The following is a 21,125-nucleotide window of genomic DNA, read 5'->3' as shown; positions in this document are numbered from 1 at the left end:
GGCTCTGTGCCTTTAACCAAACTTAGTGTCCATTTTCACAGGCTGAAACTAGGCTCTGTGCCTTTAACCAAACATAGTGTCCATTTTCACAGGCTGAAACTAGGCTCTGTGCCTTTAACCAAACATAGTGTCCATTTTCACAGGCTGAAACTAGGCTCTGTGCCTTTTACCAAACATAGTGTCCATTTTCACAGGCTGAAACTAGGCTCTGTGCCTATTACCAAACATAGTGTCCATTTTCACAGGCTGAAACTAGGCTCTGTGCCTTTTACCAAACATAGTGTCCATTTTCACAGGCTGAAACTAGGCTCTGTGCCTTTAACCAAACATAGTGTCCATTTTCACAGGCTGAAACTAGGCTCTGTGCCTTTAACCAAACATAGTGTCCATTTTCACAGGCTGAAACTAGGCTCTGTGCCTTTAACCAAACATAGTGTCCATTTTCACAGGCTGAAACTAGGCTCTGTGCCTTTAACCAAACATAGTGTCCATTTTCACAGGCTGAAACTAGGCTCTGTGCCTTTAACCAAACATAGTGTCCATTTTCACAGGCTGAAACTAGGCTCTGTGCCTTTAACCAAACTTAGTGTCCATTTTCACAGGCTGAAACTAGGCTCTGTGCCTTTAACCAAACATAGTGTCCATTTTCACAGGCTGAAACTAGGCTCTGTGCCTTTAACCAAACATAGTGTCCATTTTCACAGGCTGAAACTAGGCTCTGTGCCTTTAACCAAACATAGTGTCCATTTTCACAGGCTGAAACTAGGCTCTGTGCCTTTAACCAAACATAGTGTCCATTTTCACAGGCTGAAACTAGGCTCTGTGCCTTTAACCAAACATAGTGTCCATTTTCACAGGCTGAAACTAGGCTCTGTGCCTTTAACCAAACATAGTGTCCATTTTCACAGGCTGAAACTAGGCTATGTGCCTTTAACCAAACATAGTGTCCATTTTCACAGGCTGAAACTAGGCTCTGTGCCTTTAACACGAGCTGATGTAAAAGTAGTGTATTTGTAAGAGTCCTTTCTGGAAATGAAAATGGAGTGGTAGTATTGACTCCTGAAATACATTGTCATAAAAACAATAAGCCAAATTTACAAAGCCTTTTTTGACTTACATGAGTGTAACTACATATATTTACAGTGTATAAACACCTGCGTTTGGGAAAAACAGACTTCGTAAATTAGGCCCATTGTGTTATGTATCGAAAATCTTAACAGGCTGAGTCTACATAGCAAATAATCTTAGTATTATCTTTCATAACAACATCTGCTACACCACCTCCATTAAAAAAAGAAGAGAAAATGTATGCTGATTTCTTTTTTAATAGTTGACCTACATGTATAATAGCAAATATTAATGTTGTTTTTAATGGACTGTTCACACTTATAAAAATTTAAGCACAAAAAACATATGCTATACTAGAGAATGATTTCAGTTTATATATACTTACAAAACAAACCGAAAAAAGGATAAAAATAGTTCTTACAAAATCAACATTTTTGATGTATGCGTTTGGAGGGGTAGAGGAAGGGGGTTAAAAAAGTATGGTTTGTACGCTTGTGAAAATGATAATAATTTTGAATGGCCCCTAAGTGGGCCCCCAATTTTATTAAATGTTTTTTAATTTCCCATGGCAACCTCTGCAATTAAGAAAATGTCCACAGCAAAAAACAAAACATGCCATAGAAAACAAATTTGAATATAGTCCATGGCATTGCTGATTGTTGATTGCCTATTGCCGTGGGGTACCGGTACATACCCCTGGTTATGGGATCGAAAACGTCATCATAGTGTAGAAATACAATTGAAGACTAGTACAGGTGTTACAAGACATGAAAGGTATGATTTACGTAGTGCATTTATAGTTGAGTAAATATTATTGATTTTTTTTAGTCACTACTAATACATACTTTAGCTGTTTTCTATTTAGCATTTGCAGTTTCATTTAGCATTTAGAGCTCACCATTTTCAAATAATGTTTCACTGAAATTACATTACTTTTAGTTTAAGATTATGATGTATATATGCAGCCTCAATACACATTCCAGTATCCCACCTCAATTTAAAACACAAAAAGTAGTTTGACATGGGTGTTTTGGGGGGATTTTGTTTACCTGCCCAAAAATAATTTTTTTGATCGTATATGCTTAACGTGAAAAATGTAACACACCAATCAGGAATAAAATAATAATATGGTGCCTCTATGTGATTAATTCTTGAACAGCTGTTAGTTTTTTTATTTGTTTGTTTGTTGTTTTTTTTGTTTGTTTTTTGGGGGGTAGGATGGTTGGGATGGGGGGGGGGGTCCTTTCCTTTTATTTTAAATAGAACAGGTCCTTATAAACTTGTCAGTATGGACATATTTAAATGCCTATACTTAAACATTAATACAATTTACATTATGTTGTGGTGATATCCATCCATCATTCTGTTCATCCGTCCATCTGTCAGTTTGTGAATATTCACCCAGCAAATATCTTCTGTACATTAAAGTTGTTGTGCTAGTAAATCTCCGAAAGCTGGTATGTTGTAATTCACAATTAGGTCTCGGTTACCAACAACAACAACATGAACACAAACATTTTTGTGTGTGTTAAAATACAATGTTTTTTCAAAAGTGTTTGTTGTTTTTTCATTCTTCATTCCAGTATATTGTAATATTCAGCAAATATTTGGTTGACACTGGAATATTATTTTAAAATAACTGTCTGTTGAAATAACACCACTAAATGTACATGTACTTTGTTCAGAAATAATAAACATTTATATCAGAAACAAATATCATAAAGGGTAATTTGTATTATATGGCCTGTATGACATAATATAATTTGCATGATGTGACATTATTTGTCTGTATATTTTGTAAGATAATGTCATTGCAACTTTCCATTCCTGAAAAATAATAGGATTGGTTTTTTGGGGGGTTCGTCTTTTATCAGACATGGAAAGTTACTTGGCATGATTATAAGGAAAAAGAAATGATGATTTAAAAGAAAATCTAATACTTACAATCGGTATACTCCAGATGTATCCATTTGTAGACTTAATGTCATGTCAGCATAAAATTGATGCTTTGTTGTTTGCAGGTGGGAGAGATTCGATTCAAGAATTACTATGTAGCTTTGCTTACTATTCGAGCAAAGTTTCGTGTCATTCAGGCAAATGGGGAACAAGGTATGTGAATTAGTACTTAAAACTTCTGTTGACCTGTGTAGTGCAGTGAAAAAAGAAAGAAAGAAATGTTTTATTTAACGGTGCACTCAACACGTTTTATTTACGGTTATATGGCATCAGACATATAGTTAAGGACCACACAGATTTTGAGAGAAAACCCGCTGTTGCCACTACATGGGCTACTCTTTCAGATTAACAGCAAGTGATCTTTTATTTGCGCTTCCCACAGGCAGGATAGCACAAACCATGGCCTTTGTTGAACCAGTTATGGATCACTGGTTGGTGCAAGTGGTTTACACCTACCCATTGAGCCTTGCGGAGCACTCACTCAGGGTTTGGAGTCTGTATCTGGATTAAAAATCCCACGCCTCGACTGGGATCTGAACCCAGTACCTACCAGTCTGTAGACCGATGGCCTAACCACTATGCCACCGAGGCCGAATTAAATTGTAAAGCTGTTTGACTCTGAATTCCTCTCCTTGAGTGAGTAGATATGTATACCTCAATTGGATGTCAAACATTTGATAATTTTGACAAATAATCCTCGGAGGAAACCCGCAACAGTTTTCCTAATGCAACAAGGTATCTTTCATGTGCACCATCCCACCTCGAACTTTGACCCAGCTGGAGATTATTTGGTTTAGTGCCATCTTTACTTCTCTTGCTGCTGTTGTTGTTGTTGTGGTCCTGCCCCTACATTATTATCAGTTTGTTAAATTTAGTTGTCAATATGGCATAGCATTGTTTGCTAATTTTAGTGTATTTTATGCCTCAGTCACAAATGCACCGGTCGCCGTGCGGTGGGGGGTAACCATACAGGGTCCTGGCATCCGCAACATTGGGAAAAAATTGTAGGGTTCTCCCAAAAATCTTTGCCATGGTCACATTAGATACGGTGTGCTTACGGGGACCCTACGGGCTGACACATTTTTTCAGGCCATTAAATCTTAAGGACATCGTAAGAGCATAATAAGTTGACCTTACGGCCACCGTAAGGTCATTGTATGATGCCCGTACATTGTCCCGACATGGTAGGGGCATCGTGTGGCCTCACTGCGATGTCTCCAGATAACGCAAGGTCACCCCAAGGCCGCCCCACAAGGTCATCTCAAGGCCCATGTCTGCGGTGGGTTTCTGATTTAAAAAACGTACGGTCTTCAAAAAATTATAATTCTGCATTAAAATTTTCCGATGACCCTACGATGTCCAAAAATCAGCCAAAAACTCAACAATGTACGTAGGATATCACTGATGCCCGTAGGATATTCATAGGATATCGTCAAAAAACACAATGTATGGGCATCTTACCCACTTACAATGCATTTGTGACTGAGGCATTAACCTCACTAGAATTTAAAACAGGAATATAAGATTAAATAAGAATATATACGTGTTCTCAATCAAGTTTAATTTTTTCCTTGCTGTGCTTCTATGGTACGTTTTATGCTTACGTTGTCAATAATACATTCTAACAGCAGTATGAGTAAGATGTTGGCATGTAGACAATACAATGACTATTGCTATGTCGGTTAAGTAATACAGTCCACAGTGTGTTACAAACAGCCAACTGGCCTCAGTGGTGTCGTGGTTAAGCCATCAGACTACAGGCTACTAGGTACAGGGTTTGCAGCCCGGTACCGGCTCCATCCCAGAGCGAGTTCTTAGGGCTCAATGGGTAGGTGTAAGGCCACTAAACCCTCTTCTTTCTTACTAACCACTAACTAAATAACACTGTCCTGGACAGACAACCCAGATAGCTGAGGTGTGTGCCCAGTACAGCATGTTTGAACCTTAATTGGATATAAGCAAACAGTCATCTTAAGCATAGACTCTTAAAGGGGCAGTCCTCAGTTGGCTGCCATTAGGTTTCCACCTAAAATGACACTTTTTCTTGTGTAGAATATCAGTGTCTCTAGATATCCAGTGTGTTTCGGATCGTCCCAATATGTGTACAGTGAAACCTCTCTAAACCAGACACCCAGGATACCAAGTAAAAAGTCTGGTTTTAAGAGGTATCCAGTTTAGAGAGGTTAAGTCATGAACTGATTTTTTAAAAGGAACTCTGTAAAATGTCCAGTTTTGATGGGAATTCTGGTTTACAGAGGGTCTGGTTTTGAGAGGTTTCACTGTATTAGCTTAAAGATCTTTTTATTTCCTAAATTAAATATATCTTTTTTTGCATGTGTAAAAAATTATTGGGTGAATATTTTTTTAGTTTGGACTACTACAAACATTAGGACGACCAAACACACATTGAATATACAGACACTGATATTGTAGACAAGAAAATACAGTTCATGTGTAATGTATAATAGGCTCTATACTAGTCAATGGGAAGGGTTTACCTCAGTCGGTTCAATGCTCGCTTGAGGTGCTTACGTCGCAGGATCGAACCACCTCGGCGGATGCATTCAACTGATTGGGTTTTTTCTAATTCCAACCAGTGTACCACAACTGGACAAAGGCTGTGGTATGTGCTTTCCTGTCTTTGGGAAAGTGCATATGAAAGATCCCTTGCTGCATTAGACAAAATGTAGCGTGTTTCCTCTGATGACTACGTGTCAGAATTACCAAATGTTTGACATCCAATAGCCGATGATTAATTTATCAAATGTGCTCCAGTGGTGTCGTTAAACAAAACAAAACAAAACTATACTAGTCAGAAACATGTTATAATGAATAGCAGCAAACTCGGTGCAGTCTCTTTAAAGCAAGTTTGCTGCTTAAAGATCAGTATCCATGTATGTGGTCGATCCCCGTCGGTGGACCCATTGGGCTGGTTCTCGTTACAACCAGTGCTCCACAACTGGTGTAACAAAGGCTGTGGTATGTACTATCCAGTCTGTGGGATGGTGCATATAAAAGATCCCTTGCTGCTAATCGAACAAGAGTAGCCCATGAAGTGGCCACAGCGGGTTTCCTCTCTCAATATCTGTGTGGTCTTTAACCATATGTCTGATGCCATATAACCATAAATAAAATGTGTTGAGTGTGTTAAATAAAACATTTCCTTCCATGTATGTGGTTTTTTTCTCAACTTTACAAAGTAAAGAGGTGAGATATAGGTATTGCTTTTACCAGTGACAGTAATGGGCTTCAGCTTCTGTTTTTAGCTCAGTGTTAAAGTTTTGTGTGTATCTCACTATTTCTCACAAACTAAAGGTCAGTGAAACTTGCTTTACAGTTACATCTGTGAATGTCACATCTCAATGCATGTTTAAAAAAAAAAAAAATCAAATTCATTAGATTAAAATTTTACTTGGATTGTTTTAATTGATTTTAAAAATATTTGAATAACTGTAAAAAAAAAAAATCGACATGAACATCCATGGATGAAATTTAACTATCAGCAACACCGAAAAACATTTACAGTACGTGAGACTTAATTCTGCAGAATTCTTGTTACTGGTAGGAGTTTGCTTTGTTGTTTCTAATGCTGACACACCACGTACCATTCAAACTTTCTTTGGTCAGAGATGAAAAACCTCTGGGATTTCCTGAGTTACAGTATAGTGCATTACAGTGCATTGCAGTGCAGCGCAGTGCAGCTAGTACAATATGCTTTTATTTCCATGTTTATATATGATGTATTATGTACATGTAATTAAACATATAAATACAATTTGATATCACCCTGCAATATTAAATATAAGAGAAAAAAAGAAAGAAAGAAATGTTTTATTTAACGACACACTTAACACATTTTATTTAAGGACACACTTAACACATTTTATTTATGGTTGAGACATATGATTTAGGACCACACAGATATTGAGAGAGAAACCCACTGTCATCACTTGATGGGCTACTCTTTTCGATTAGCAGGAAGGGTTCTTTTATATGCACCATCCCACAGACAGGGTAGTACATACCACAGCCTTTGATATAGCAGTTGTGGTGCACTGGCTGGAACGAGAAATAGTCCAATGGGCCCACTGACAGGGATTGATCCCAGACCGACCGCGCATCGAGTGAGCACTTTACCACTGGGCTACGTCCTGCCCGAAATGTAAGAGAAGACAAACCAGTAGCAAAATAATATATTGCTATAATGTGATTATGAGTGTTACATGTCCGTCGATGATAAAACCAACTGATGTGCATTTTAACTAACAGGTTAGTTCTTGCTGCATCCATGCTCCAACAGAGGTACGCTACTTTTCGAGACCTTGCTGATGTTTCTGCTTTAATGTTTGTTATATTTTCATGTGTGTGTGATTATGAATTTCAAGGAGGATGGTGGTGGTGGTGGTCATCTGTGTGTGGTCTGGTAGTTGCATAGTTAAATAGCTCTCACACTGACATTTGCCTACATCTCCTGGGCAGATTGTACTGGTTTGACCAGGTATTCTCTCTACTAGGTGTGTCATTGGCTGTACCCCCACAAAAGGTATATTTCTGTCTTGCCATGACAAAGTCAAAGGGTGAGATAGAAGTACAGTCAAACCTGTCTTAAGTGACCACATATGGTAATAGACAAAAAATGACCGCTTAAGACAGGTGGCTGCTGATTACAGGTTGCTACATATACAGTCTTTGAAATGTTTGTTGTTGTGTCTATTTTTTGCCGTCTGTACTGCTAAATTATGGATGTGTGCCGTATAGTTTACTATAAATCAAAAGTCAACATGTCGTCTTGTTCAGAAATAATGAAATGTAACTGGAATTTATTAATTTAATCGTTTGGGATTCATACTTTCACAAGTTTGTTTTCCTTTTCCTTTTCTTTTTTTAAATTAATTAATTACTACATGTGGATAATTGTAATGAATGGTAGCTAAATTTACAAATATCAACCTTTGCCTATCCAGATGCATTCCAGAGTCATACTTTCTTAACTGATACACGGTAGAGATGTTAGGACTAATTCGGTATTAGTATCCATGAAGGTGTGAAGATCGTTAAGTTATTTGCTGCACCTTGTCTCCATTGTTTAAAATAATGCTTTAATATAACAGTAAACATTTACTGTGGCCCCTTAATACAGGTATTTTAAACAATTTGGGATCCAAGTTAGGTGGCTGCTGACCGCGTTAGACAGGTGACTGCTTATTATGAGTACATTTACAATTTATAAATTGTTTGGTAGGGGGGAAAAGTGGCTGCTTACGGCAGGTGACCACTGATTACAGGTGGCTGCTAGGACAGGTATGGCTGTACATGTATTACTTTTCTGACGATTGCCTCCAATGTTATATTTTCATGTTTAAGTCCATTTTCTCACAAACTATTTGTCCTAGATCAGTTAAAAAAAATTCTGGGTTTTTGTTTTTAAAAGAACTAGATATGTTTTGTATGTTACATCACAGATTATTTCATTGATCAATGAAACAGTTTATGATAGGTGAGAGATTTAATTCTGTAGAATACTATCTGTCCAGGACAGTGGGTTAGTTGTTAGTGGTTAGTGAGAGAGAAGACGGTGTAGCGGTCTTACATCTACCCACTGATAGTTTGACACCCAATAGCTGATGTATTTTTCATGCTGGGGTGTCGTTAAACATTCATTCATTCATTCATTCATTCATTCTACCCACTGGGTTGTTAAAACTCACTGTGGGTCGGAGCCGGTACCAGGCTGCAAAACCTGTACCTACCAACCTTATGTCCGATGGCTTAACCACGACACCACCGAGGCTGGTGACTCCAGTACAGGTTAGTTTCTCCTCTAAAAGACGATATGGAACAGCAGTCAATAACCTTTTAACACAAGTGTCAAACAGCTCATGTCAACAAGCTTAGAGGATGTGTTACAAACATGCCAGGTAACTGTGAGACATCAACAACTTTGTATTGTTGCTATAGTATCTTATTGTCACTGAAAATGTACAGAAACAGACAAACAGCAAAATACTAAGAAACTGCCTTCAAATTTTTTTTTTTTAAGTAAACTAAGTTTTTAAAATTTTAAAGTTATATTACTGTGAAATCATGTTTGTTTTAATTTTCTTGTAATTAGTGAAGTAATGTAATCATGTAATATGCATTTACGATTCTATCCATTTTATCCACAAAGTTAGGTAATCAACAAAATGTGTTTCTTAGCAAAACCATGAACATTTTAATAATCTTATTTCATGTATGAGGGAGAGGGTGTGTTGTTTACAAACTATGGACCTTTAATTGTCAAATCGTGGGGTTTTTGTGTTAGTTTATGTTGTTTTCTAAAAAAAAAAAACTATTTTCCCATATGAGATGTATATGCATTATTGAACTCAAGCCCTCCACCACCACCACCACCACATACAAGCCTGATTATGTTTTTTAAATATTGATCAAGGCTTTTGGTTTTGGTGCATGGTGGTGGTGATGACGCTGGGCACATTTGTTTTAGCATTAACTTACTGAAATTTTTTAAGTGACAGACCCTAGTTTTTAAACACTAACTTAAAGGCATGTTTTTAACTATTAGAGCAGTTTATGATCACTGAGATCAAACATTATGTATATTTAATTGTTTACGTTATTCATATTCATATAAACAAAGTGTTTCTGGTCATCCTGAAACTTGAGTCTCCAACTTCAAATACAATGTTAATTGTAATTAAAAATAAAATTAAATTAATAAACAAAAGTCACTAATGTTAGCATACTGTCTTGTTTCAGGTGACCTCAAGTGGCGTACATGTGTGCGTAACATGAAGCTGATGCCCAAACCTCACACAGAGGCAGGATCGCAGGATTATTTCTGTCTCACTAGAAAACATGTAAGTCACATTATCTACAGTTATATTATATATATTTAATATCCGTACCAAGTGGATGAGGTGATGTTTGCAGCTCCATTGTATAAAATCATACAGGTAAGTCAAGATTTATACACACATGTATGTGCATATGTAGGGATGCAGTCATAAGCCTACAAGACAGGTGACTGGGGGAGGGGGGGGGGGGTGTGCTGGAGCATATCCTCAAAAATTATAAGAGATATTTGGGCAAAAATATTCTTAAAAATTATAGAGATATTCGGGAAAAAGTAGTTGGCCTGAAACCTTTTCACCATGTATTTCCATCATTCTACCCACAATATTAGTTTGTAATCCATGTACAAATGCATAGCTTTTTCATTTGCAACCTTATTTAGCTGTTTGGCAGTATTGCTAATATGAATATATGTTGTTACTCAGATTCTGGCATTTTCGTTTAATTCGACCTAATATCAGCCGGCCCCCTTACTAAACTGGGAGCCCGTACATCTGTGGTAGTCACTGCTCACCCTGGACAATGCTGGCTTAGATTTATTGCCTTGCACATACAAGCAATTTAGACTCTTAGTCTGACATTAATATTTTGTCACTAAACGATTTAGTTTCCCAAGAATACAAACATCACAGACATACTGACTTTTGGCCCTACACTTGTCTAGCCACAACCCTGCATTATCATAAAGGAACTGTTCTTAGTTTGCAGTCATTGTAACATGTTTATAACTAACAGATCCATTTTGATCAGATGACTAAAATTACATACCAGTATTAAAGATATTTTCCTGGTTAGAATATCAATACCTGTATAACAATATATTTGTTGTCGTCCTAATGTTTGTAGTATAGCTCAAACTGGCTTTTACCTCCCAATAATTCATATGTATGAAAAAATATACAATATACTCATCTAAACCGGACATCCTCTGGACCAGGTAAAAAGTCCACTTTTAAGAGGTATCTGGTTTAGAAAGGTTCTCTTCTGTACAGATATTTAAAAAGGAATCATGGAAAAACATCTGGTTTTGAGGGAATTCCGGTTTAAACAATGACAGCTACAAACATTAACACATGACTGCAATCACGTTGGATATACAGACACTGATCTGGTATTCTAAAGAAGATAATGTATTTAATATGCATAACAGTAGTCACCCTAAAGAGGCCCTGTCAGTTTGAAAGATCTTACACTGGCTGCAAACGTAGAACAGTCCCTTTAAAGTGAAGTCATTTCCTTTCTCTTCCTTTATTCTCCATTAACCGGCTTGATGGCGTCGTGGTTAAGCCATCTGACTACAGGTTGGTAGGTACAGGGTTCGCAGCTCAGTACCGGTTCCAACCCACAGTGAGTTCTTAAGGGCTCAATAGGTAGGTGTAAGGCCACTACACCCTCATCTCTCTCACTAACCACTAACCAACTAACAACTAATCCACTATCCTGGATAAACAGCCCAGATAGTTGAGGTGTGTGCCCAGGACAGCTTGCTTGAACCTTAATTGGATATAAGCACGAAAACAAGTTGAAATGAATGAATGAATATTCTCCATTAGCTATTTAAAGTCTTCACCATGAGCAAAATCAATGCAAGCTGAAGACCACTCTCAAATGGTGCCAGGCCAGCAGTCACATCAACTTTCAATTCAGATTTATGGAAAATTTTATTGTACGGCGAACAATTTGCCACTCACCTAAAAATTTCCAGATGAGTATGGAGGGGAACACAAATGATCACTCACCCTTTCTGGCAAAATCAGATTTATAAATACCAATTTATTTATTTGTCATTTTGTTTTTATACAAAATATTTGTATTTGTAAAGCTTGGGGAAAGGCCTTAATTAATACATGTCTATATATAAGCCTATTTGACTGATCCTAATATCACATATTTGACAGTTAATAACTTCATTTAATAGAAAGATTAAATGTTATTATCAAAGATAATTGGCCATGGCTTAATTTACGGTTACCACCCCAAAATAGGGCAAGTGGGCAACCCAATATAAACAAAATGACGCACAAATACATGTAGATAAATAGATACAGATGCAAATGAAATAATACATTGAAAATTGCAAATATGTGAAAATTATGTTTGCTGAAATTGAGCAACAGTGCACACTGGAACCAGGGCCCGTGCTTATAAAACTTAAAGTCTAGATTTTAATAAAGTCCAAACTTTAACGTAATGCTATTTGAATGGCATTGCCATGATGTTAAAGCCTGGACTTTATTAAAGTCTGGCTGGTAGGTACTGGGTTCGGATCCCAGTCTAGGCATGGGATTTTTAATCCAGATACCGACTGCAAACCCTGAGTGAGTGCTCCGCAAGACTCAATGGGTAGGTGTAAACCACTTGCACCGACCAGTGATCCATAACTGGTTCAACAAAGGCCATGGTTTGTGCTATCCTGCCTGTGGGAAGCGCAAATAAAAGATCCCTTTGCTGCTAATCGGAAGAGTAACCCATGAAGTAGCGACAGCGGGTTTCCTCTCAAAATCTGTGTGGTCCTTAATCATATGTCTGATGCCATATAACCGTAAATAAAATGTGTTGAGTGCATCGTTAAATAAAACATTTCTTTCTTTCTTTATTAAAGTCTAGACTTTAATGTTTATAAGCATGGGACCAGATGTACACATGTTGCAAATATGCAAATAAATCATCAATGAAAATATAGCATAATCCAATTAAAATAAAATCCAAATCAATAAATAAATGGTACTGTTGTTGAGCGAGAAACTCCCACATGGCGAGATCTAGCGTTGCCATGCGGATCTCAGCCACCACCAACAGAACCGTGCCGTGGCCAGTTGTATATATGCCATGTCAGCCAGTGGCTACCCACAAAAAGCAATGGACTGACTTCTCCACTTGAATGACATACATTATCGGTGGTAGTTACAAAGCACTGAAAAATTTGCAGTTGTTACCAGGAGCAGATAAATGAAGCTTGTCGGGGAAAGTAAATTAGATTTTGATTCTGTAATTTCAAGATATTTTATGTATCCACCCAAACGAATTAATTCTGCAGCTTAATGGCTATTTACCCTAATTCTGTCTTTCTCAAGTACATCAAACCTTAATTTTTTTTAAAATCAATGAAATATGTTGTGTATTTTTCGACCACCAATTAAATAATAATATAATCGATCAGTTTCCTTTTGTTAATGAAATTTAAATATCCATTCTAAATATGAAGAAAGAAGGCACATAATGAACAGCCTATTGATAAACATTTATCAACAAATATGTGTTCAAGTAACTTGAAAAAAGTTCAAATTCTGATGGAAATATTGAAAGTGTAAAAAAGCTGATTTGATATCCATCTTGCCTATCAAAGTACCATGTCCCAAACTATTTACCATTTTGATTGCTTTATCAAATGTGTAATAATTAACTGAACAGTGGTCTGGGTAAATGAAATTATTCAGGCTAGATCCTCAGTTTATAGGCATAAGATAGACATAATAAATATTTGTTAAACGTCTGTACGTGTTGGAATTATTAAATAAATTTTTGATTGAAAATACACAGTGTTGTAAATCATACAGTAATGTGATACAGGTCATTAAGGAACTGATTTTAAATTTTGTCTTTTCACAAATGTTTCTTAATGTTCCTGAGTTTGCTGCAACCTTTAATATGTTATCGACTAACAGAGCCTTTTTAACAATTGTAATATCAAATATATTTTTCTGCATAAAATATTAATGGCTGTATATTAAACGTGTTTCTAATCGTTTTAATATTTTTACTAGGTTAAATTTAATTTTATTTCCTAAAATATTATTTTTTCGTATGTACGAAATTATTTGAGGACAGAATCCAGTTTGGGCTTCTTACAAATATCAAGATGACCAGAAACACATTGAATATACAAACACTGATATTCTAAACAAGAAAATATATTTAATATGTAAGTTTAATCATAGAAATATTTTATTAGTTGGAAACATCTTACAATGCAACAAACTCTGGAATGTCCTTTTAAATTCCAGTTTTTGTTTGAGCTTGTGAATGTGATATCTCTTCGACTAATTCTTCAACAACCGTCCCCAGTCTGGAAAGAGTTCAAACTGGAAGATATCAAAATCTTCCGCACCATGACAGTAAGTGGATCACAGTGATTTTAGACAGGGAATTTATCTTGGCAATAAGAGCTGTACTTGGCGTAACTTAAGTGGGGTGGCAGTACAAAATCAGGCAGGTCACAGTGATGAAGGGTCTTCTCCAGGTGGAGAAAAAGGCACAACGTCTGCACTAAAAATGGCACTTTTTTGGGTGGTGGTGGTGGAACTGTCCCCACCCCCTTGCCTCCTCTACTATGTACAACTTTTTTGCTGTATAGTGTATGTGTGTGTGTGTGTTTGTAATGTGTATGTGTATGTGTATGTGTATGTGTATGTGTATGTGTATGTGTATATGTATATTTTTTGTGTATGTATGTGTGTGTGTGAGTGCATATATGTCACATGTGTGCATGTGTGCATGTCTGTGTGCTAATGTAGGTCACAAGAAAAATTATTGGTCGTATTATCAGTTGCCCTCATTAGGACCCATTAGGTTTTATCCCACCCCAACCAGTGTCCAACTGTATATCAACAGCTGTTGTAAGTACATTCCTGTCTAGGGCATATAGGTTGCACTATACCAATTAATTTCCGGCTGGGTCGAAGTTCGAGGTGTACCGAACTTTTGATAGAGAAGTTAACACCACAAGTCCTGTGATTGGTTATAAATGTGAGTGTGTTGGTTGTAAAAAAAATTAGTTTCATCTGGGCTAAAAATGTATGCAATTTTATTTGATGTAGTACCACCGTGTCAAGTAGCCTTGTGCTTGGAACATGTATGGGGTACCTGTAAAAAAAAGTACTAAAATTTTGTGCGAAACTAGGGGTGTTGCAGAAACATCTGGTTATACCGAAAATGAGCCATGAAAGGTACCATTTTCTGCAGTTAATACTTTGAGGTAGGGGTTGTAGTACTGATATTTATGGGTCACAGTTTGGTTGATATATTGCATATAGTGTTTTTAAACACAAACGTTAACATGGTCGCCTATGGGATTTGAATTGGTATAGTCCAACCTATAAGAGAGCCCTTGCTTGTAACTGGAAGCCCTGTGGTGGGAAGAACTCTGGTGAAGTCGGAGATTTAGTCCATGAAAAGTGTGCTTGATTAATTTTCTGATGGAAGCAGGCCAAAAATTTCATACCTTATTTGGATTTAATATTAACCTCTAGTGGCAGCAGCTGATTTCCCCCCTCATTGGCAAGTCCAAGTGTCAAAATAACCATGTCAGACACCAAGTAAAAGGAGCCAGGGTGTCGTCAAATAAATATTCCTCATCTTTCCTGTAAAAAAACCCCACTAATGGTAGACCAGTGATTGCAGTTCTCCTCAAGCCTGACATTGCCAGACATTTCTGAGGACCATTAAAAGCAAAGTGATGAAAAATCTATAATTTTGCACTCTGTTACTTTATAGAAGAAATAGGTTTTCTGTTCTGTAGCTCTTGTGAATCTTCGAACAGCTGTCATGTACTATCAGTAACACTGTTCTATGAAAGCATCAAGTTTATAAAAGGCTAGTGGGTGCTGGGTTTGTATTTATCAGCTCACTGGAAAGGTGTACGGCCATGATTTTTGTCTCACAAGGAATTGATCATGTGTTGAACAGACAATCTGGTCATGGACACACAGTCCAGATAGGTGAGGTGTGTGTCCAGGACAGCATGCTTGAATCATTACTAGACATCTTTTTCTTTTTTTTTAATCACAATAAACTCATATATTTTCTCCATCAACAATTCTCACTCAGTTTGACTGTCAAATCAGAACCAAAAATAGAAGCCAAACTGCTTGTAATGTTAATGTACTGTAATATGATCTGTAAATAATTTTAAAAAAAAAGGTTTAGAGAGGAAATTACACAGTATAGACAATCTACGTCAGCACAAGATTACTGTTACATTAGAATGTCAGTACTCATAATAGCATACGAAATGATACCATCTGATTTAACGCAGAAGTTATGGTATAAAGGTCAAGGTTGTTAAGTGCTGGATTTATATCTGGGTATTGGCTTCAGTCCAGTGTGGAAAGATAGCTGAGTGTGCAGGTATAAGGCCACTACATTTAGGTATGACTATACCAAATAAAATCCCATAGGCGACCATGTTAACATTTGTGTTTAAAAACACTATATGCAATATATCACCAAACTATGACTATATAAATATCAGTACTACAACCCTACCTCAAAGTATCAACTGAAGAAAATTGTACCTTTCATGGCTCATTTTCAGTATAACCAAATATTTTTAAAACACCCCTAGTTTCGCACAAATTTGAGTACTTTTCTTTACAGGTACCCAGCACAAGGCTACTTGACACAGTGGTACTAGATGAAAAAAATTTGCATACATTTTTAGCCCAGATGAAACTAATTTTTTTTACAACCAACACACTGACATTTATAACCAATCACAGGACTTGTGGTGTTAACTTCTCTATCAAAAGTTTGGTGCACCTCGAACTTTGACCCAACCGGAAATTATTTTGTTTAATGCTACCTTTACTTCTCTTGCTCTGCCATTAATGTCGTTCCTGGGCAGATGTGTCGACGGCCCAGTTAGTTGATGTATATGACCAACTGGTTAAAATATGAAATATAAGACTCTATCATATGTGGTCATGTGGGATAGAAAAAGTACACCTGAGGTGGTAGAAATTTCGACCTGGGATGAGGCTTGCCAAGTCCCATGGTCAAAAATTTCACCATCGAAGGTGTACTTTTTCTATCCCACATGACCGCATTCGATGGAGTCTTTTTCTCTCATTCATGTGGTAAATAAACAATTATTTTACACAAACAGACAAAGATGGCTGAACAAGTAACTTTTTTATTTGACCATTTTATCATAAATAAAATGCACTGTCACATTTGCTTGTTTGATGTGTTAAATAAAATTTAACATTACAGATTAACAAGATAGCTTTTATAATGAAGATTTTAATTACAAAATGTTAATTTAAAACTGTCTAATGACCTCACATCACCATCTCTCATTAATATGATGTCATATATTACCAACGAGGTCATGTTAAACGCAAGCGCGTGATGTTCCATGTAGGATAGAAATTTCTTACATAGCTTTCTTTCATGGGATCACTCTGTCTCATATACTTGAGGATGAAAGAAATAGGTCTCTCTCCCCACCTACCCTCCGTTCAAGAAAAGTCTTTTCATAGAAATATGTCAATTTAATTTTTAATTATTTTTTAAAATTATTATTTGTTTTTAATGTGAGTATTTGAGTGTACTTGTAATCTTAATTTAATATTACTAAACTTTTAATACAGCAATATGTAAGTATGGTGTTGCTTTCCAATAGCAACATGCACATTTGAATTAATTCAACATTAACTTTTAATGTCAGCTCTGAAAAGAGAGAGAAAAAAATCTATGTCTCATAGTACATGTTAAAATATTTAAAATGTACAAATCTTTAATAATTATTTTAAAATTAAAATTAAAAAAAGAAAAGAATTTAATTTATTATTATTTTTATTGTCGTTTGATTGAACCAGAACTTCTTTTATAGAATTCATTTGAAATAGTTTAACATGCACTGAGATGAACCTCTCTGGATGTAACACTGAGCGACTCCAAATCAGTTTGTGATAAGTAAAACATTTAATTCCACAGAATTCTTATCTACAGTAATATAAAACTGACATTAACTGGTCATGTACTTTGCAAAAATAAAGCAGAGGTATTTAATAAAGACATTGATTTGGCCTGGTGTTTCTTTTTTCAGACTCCGAAAGGTACCCCTCTACCAGCATGGCTGACAGAAGAGCTGACAGAAAAACCAGATAAAAAGCTAGAGGTATCAATATATATATATATATATATATATATATGTCATCATTGTTGTTTTATGGCCTTTTGTAACCAGTTAACATGCTTGTAGAATTTATATTTGTGTGTAGATTAATTTGCCTCTTTTTTTTGTCTGTTAAAGTGTTTTTAGATAATGCCATCCCTAAGCAGTCATTTGGATCAAAGTATGCTGAGAATCTGGTTTAATTTATTTTATATCAGGCCCTCAGATTTCATGGAAACAATAATTTCTGTTAGCATGTCGGTAAAATCACGGAACCGAAATTTAATTTCCCATGATTATTATATTGAGTACGACTATTCAACGAAAATAATATATATATAATAAAACAGTTTCCGATGGTTTCCCATGATCACAAGGCAGGGAACCGAAAAAGTGTTTCCCATGAAAGTTGAAATCCTATGGCCTGTATGTGTTATATAATTGACATATCTGAGAATTAAAAAAATAACAGATATTCTTATTGTTACTAACAGGTCCTTGAATGCAATTTTGATGTTGCAGGTAGAGTTGGGTCGACATGCATATAGATAATACTTAGGTCCGTGATGTAACCCAGTGGTAGAATGCTCATCTGATGAGTAGTCAGTCTGGGATCGATCCCAGTCGGTGGGCCCATTGGGAAATTTGTTGTTCCAGCCAGTATCCCATTACTAATATATCAAATGCTGTTATAAGTGCTATCCTGTCTGTGAGATGGTGCATATAAAAGATCCTTGCTACTAATGAACAATGTAGCAGGTTTCATCTCTAAGACTGTATGTCAAGATTATCAAGTACATGTAGTTGACATGTTATAGCCAATGATTAATAAATCAGTGTGCTCAAGTGGTGTTGTTAAACTGAACAAACAAACTTTTAAATTATTAAAATTAGTTATAGAAGACTTTTACAAGCTTTACATATGAGAGTTACATGTATGTGGGAATGCACCTTTCATGAAAAGGTTTTTAAATTTAGAAGCTGTAGGATGCATTCTGGAACATTTTGTGTTCTGCCCTGATGGCAATGCAGGTCTTTGAAAACTGTGAGAATTATCATTTTGTTTGCACATCACTCATGCAAATGTAATTTTAATTAACCTATTTTTTTTGTATACGTGCATTAAATTTAGGACATCATTTACATGGACATAATGAGTTACACAAATAGGAAATGGGTTTGCTGTATTTGTCCCTCTGCATGTTACCGACCCCGGTCGGACTGCTGGTGCTCCTTACACCTGCCAGTGCAGGCGGTCCTACCTCCAACCCACCCAACCCCTTTCCTGTCCTGGATGGAGGAGCTGGCCAAGGCCAGCACCTGTGCCCAGGACAGGCATGCGCTACAACAGCTTGTTCAGAATGTGCACGTTAAACACTCTGACCTTACCTGACCTGACGTGACCTGCTGTATTTGTTTTTGCATACTGGTAAGCCATAAATGCATGGATAAGATTTTCAGTTCTCGAAACGTCTGGAATGACTGTTTTTTCCGCTAGAGCTTCAGTATTTCCAGCATGTTTTTAAAGCAGACATGACAGTCCTATGGTAAGACAAGATACTGACAGCTTAATGAACTTTAATATCATTTTGACTTTCACCAGACAAGTCAGAAAACCAGTATGGTCTAGGTACCCTAACTGTGAACATTATGTTAAAATGTCATTCATCTTTTTCAGTCTTCAGCCTTAGCATCATCCATGCTGAGCAAACAATTTCAGAGTGGGGTAAGATAAAGGGCCACCTTAAACATGGCCACACTAAACCTGGCCACCTTATTCCTGGCCACCATAAACCTTTAAAGTATGGCATATAGCTCAGTCTTAAGACTCTACACAGCTAATGAAAAGCAAAAACTATTTTTCCACTGGTTTTTAACCTCTTTTTATTCTAATATCTGAGCAACACCCTCCTTTAACATACAACGTCTTATTTTATTTATCTCTTTTGAATATTGCACAAAGTATTCTATACTGTATAAGCATATCTGCACTGCTTTTAAAAAATATTACTAGATTGATATTGGCTTTGTTGTTTGACAGAAATACAACATTTGGTGAAATATCTGAAGATATCAGTCAATTGCTAGAGAAAATTACAGCCAGATTATATACTGATGGAAAGAAATAAGGGAACACATGGAATTGTAGACCAGCTTTAATTCACTACCGTACTAGCGTAGTAATGTCTGTATTTCATACCAAGTTGTAATGTGGGATTGAATGTCTGTAGTGTTGAATGTGCTGCCTATATGTTCCCAGTCAACTTCTGACAATATCAGTTGATTTTTGATGCAGTCATTATTTCTTGTTGCTATCTGTGTGATCCTTTATTTCTTTCCCTCAGCATGTTACCATAATAGACAATTTTATTGTGGTGAAGTCACTGATTAAAATGGCATCAGAGGTCAGTTATACTGCTTACTATGGATTTTTAAAAAATTTTAATAAAGATAAAATAATGAAATCTATATAATCCATAAAAAATTGTATGCTTAAAAAAAAAAGAGGGAAAAAAAGTGATACTTGAACTTGTGAAGTCTGCAATTTCATATCACACTTAATATGCAAGTGAGATTTGACTGTAGACTTTACCCAATAACAGTAAATAAAATGTGTCTATCTATTACCCGATAACAAAGCTATCAAATATCCTCTATACTGTGCATGCATGTATCACAATGATATATACATTCTTATTCACACTGCAATGAACTACTATTAATTATAATTTAATATGTAAATCAAGTATATTTTATTTTGTTCTGACAAAATTAACATAAGGAAGTGAAAAAAAGAATTGCATATCAAGTTGAACTACCGTATTGAGTATTGTTTTATTTCAGGAAGTTCATAGTTTACATTATTGTAATTTAATAACCTGTCATTGTTAAACAAGAATCATGTGCTGTTAATTATCCCCCTTAATAAGTTAAAAAAAGAAAGAAAAAGAAGCCTACAAACTGGCCTATGAAGTATAGTAATTGTATTATTGTATGACTTTCGTATTATTTTACTGTGTCAACGTTTTAGCTTAAACATGCTTTACAAGTTTCTAAAGTTTCTTTGATTCTTATATTTTGCTTGAAATAGCATCATGTTATATGCATACATATTCCACGTTATCTTTCTGCATAACTGCTACACCATGACAGAACTTGGCCAAATTCTTCTTGGGCTTCTTTCCATTTCTATTCATTCAGGTACAAACGACACTGGAATCAAATCACACATCAATTTGATGTTACCCATAAGTAAACAAATATTACAATATTGTGACTGCATGTATACCAAAACATTTCACTTACCATATTTCATCTTAAGGTGAATACCATGTGATACGAGTGCCTC

General features: G+C 36.1%; 1 protein-coding gene across 4 annotated transcripts in view; it reads left to right on the top strand.

The window, feature by feature from the left end:
- Nucleotides 1–21,125, top strand: part of LOC121367760 (nicolin-1-like) — a 47,301-nt gene that overhangs the window by 14,342 nt on the left and 11,834 nt on the right. For 3 of the 4 annotated variants that reach the window (XM_041492113.1, XM_041492112.1, XM_041492111.1), the window contains 5 exons: nt 3,090–3,177; nt 9,784–9,884; nt 13,884–13,994; nt 17,708–17,779; nt 19,455–19,502. In XM_041492113.1, coding sequence (XP_041348047.1) covers nt 3,090–3,177; nt 9,784–9,884; nt 13,884–13,994; nt 17,708–17,779; nt 19,455–19,502 — 420 coding nt within the window. The remainder of the gene's footprint in view (nt 1–3,089; nt 3,178–9,783; nt 9,885–13,883; nt 13,995–17,707; nt 17,780–19,454; nt 19,503–21,125) is intronic. The other variant, XM_041492114.1, reaches the window with a different exon arrangement.

Source organism: Gigantopelta aegis, chromosome 3 (genome assembly GCF_016097555.1).
Source record: "Gigantopelta aegis isolate Gae_Host chromosome 3, Gae_host_genome, whole genome shotgun sequence".
Lineage (NCBI taxonomy): Eukaryota > Metazoa > Mollusca > Gastropoda > Neomphalida > Peltospiridae > Gigantopelta > Gigantopelta aegis.
This window is presented reverse-complemented; position numbering and strand designations above follow the sequence as displayed.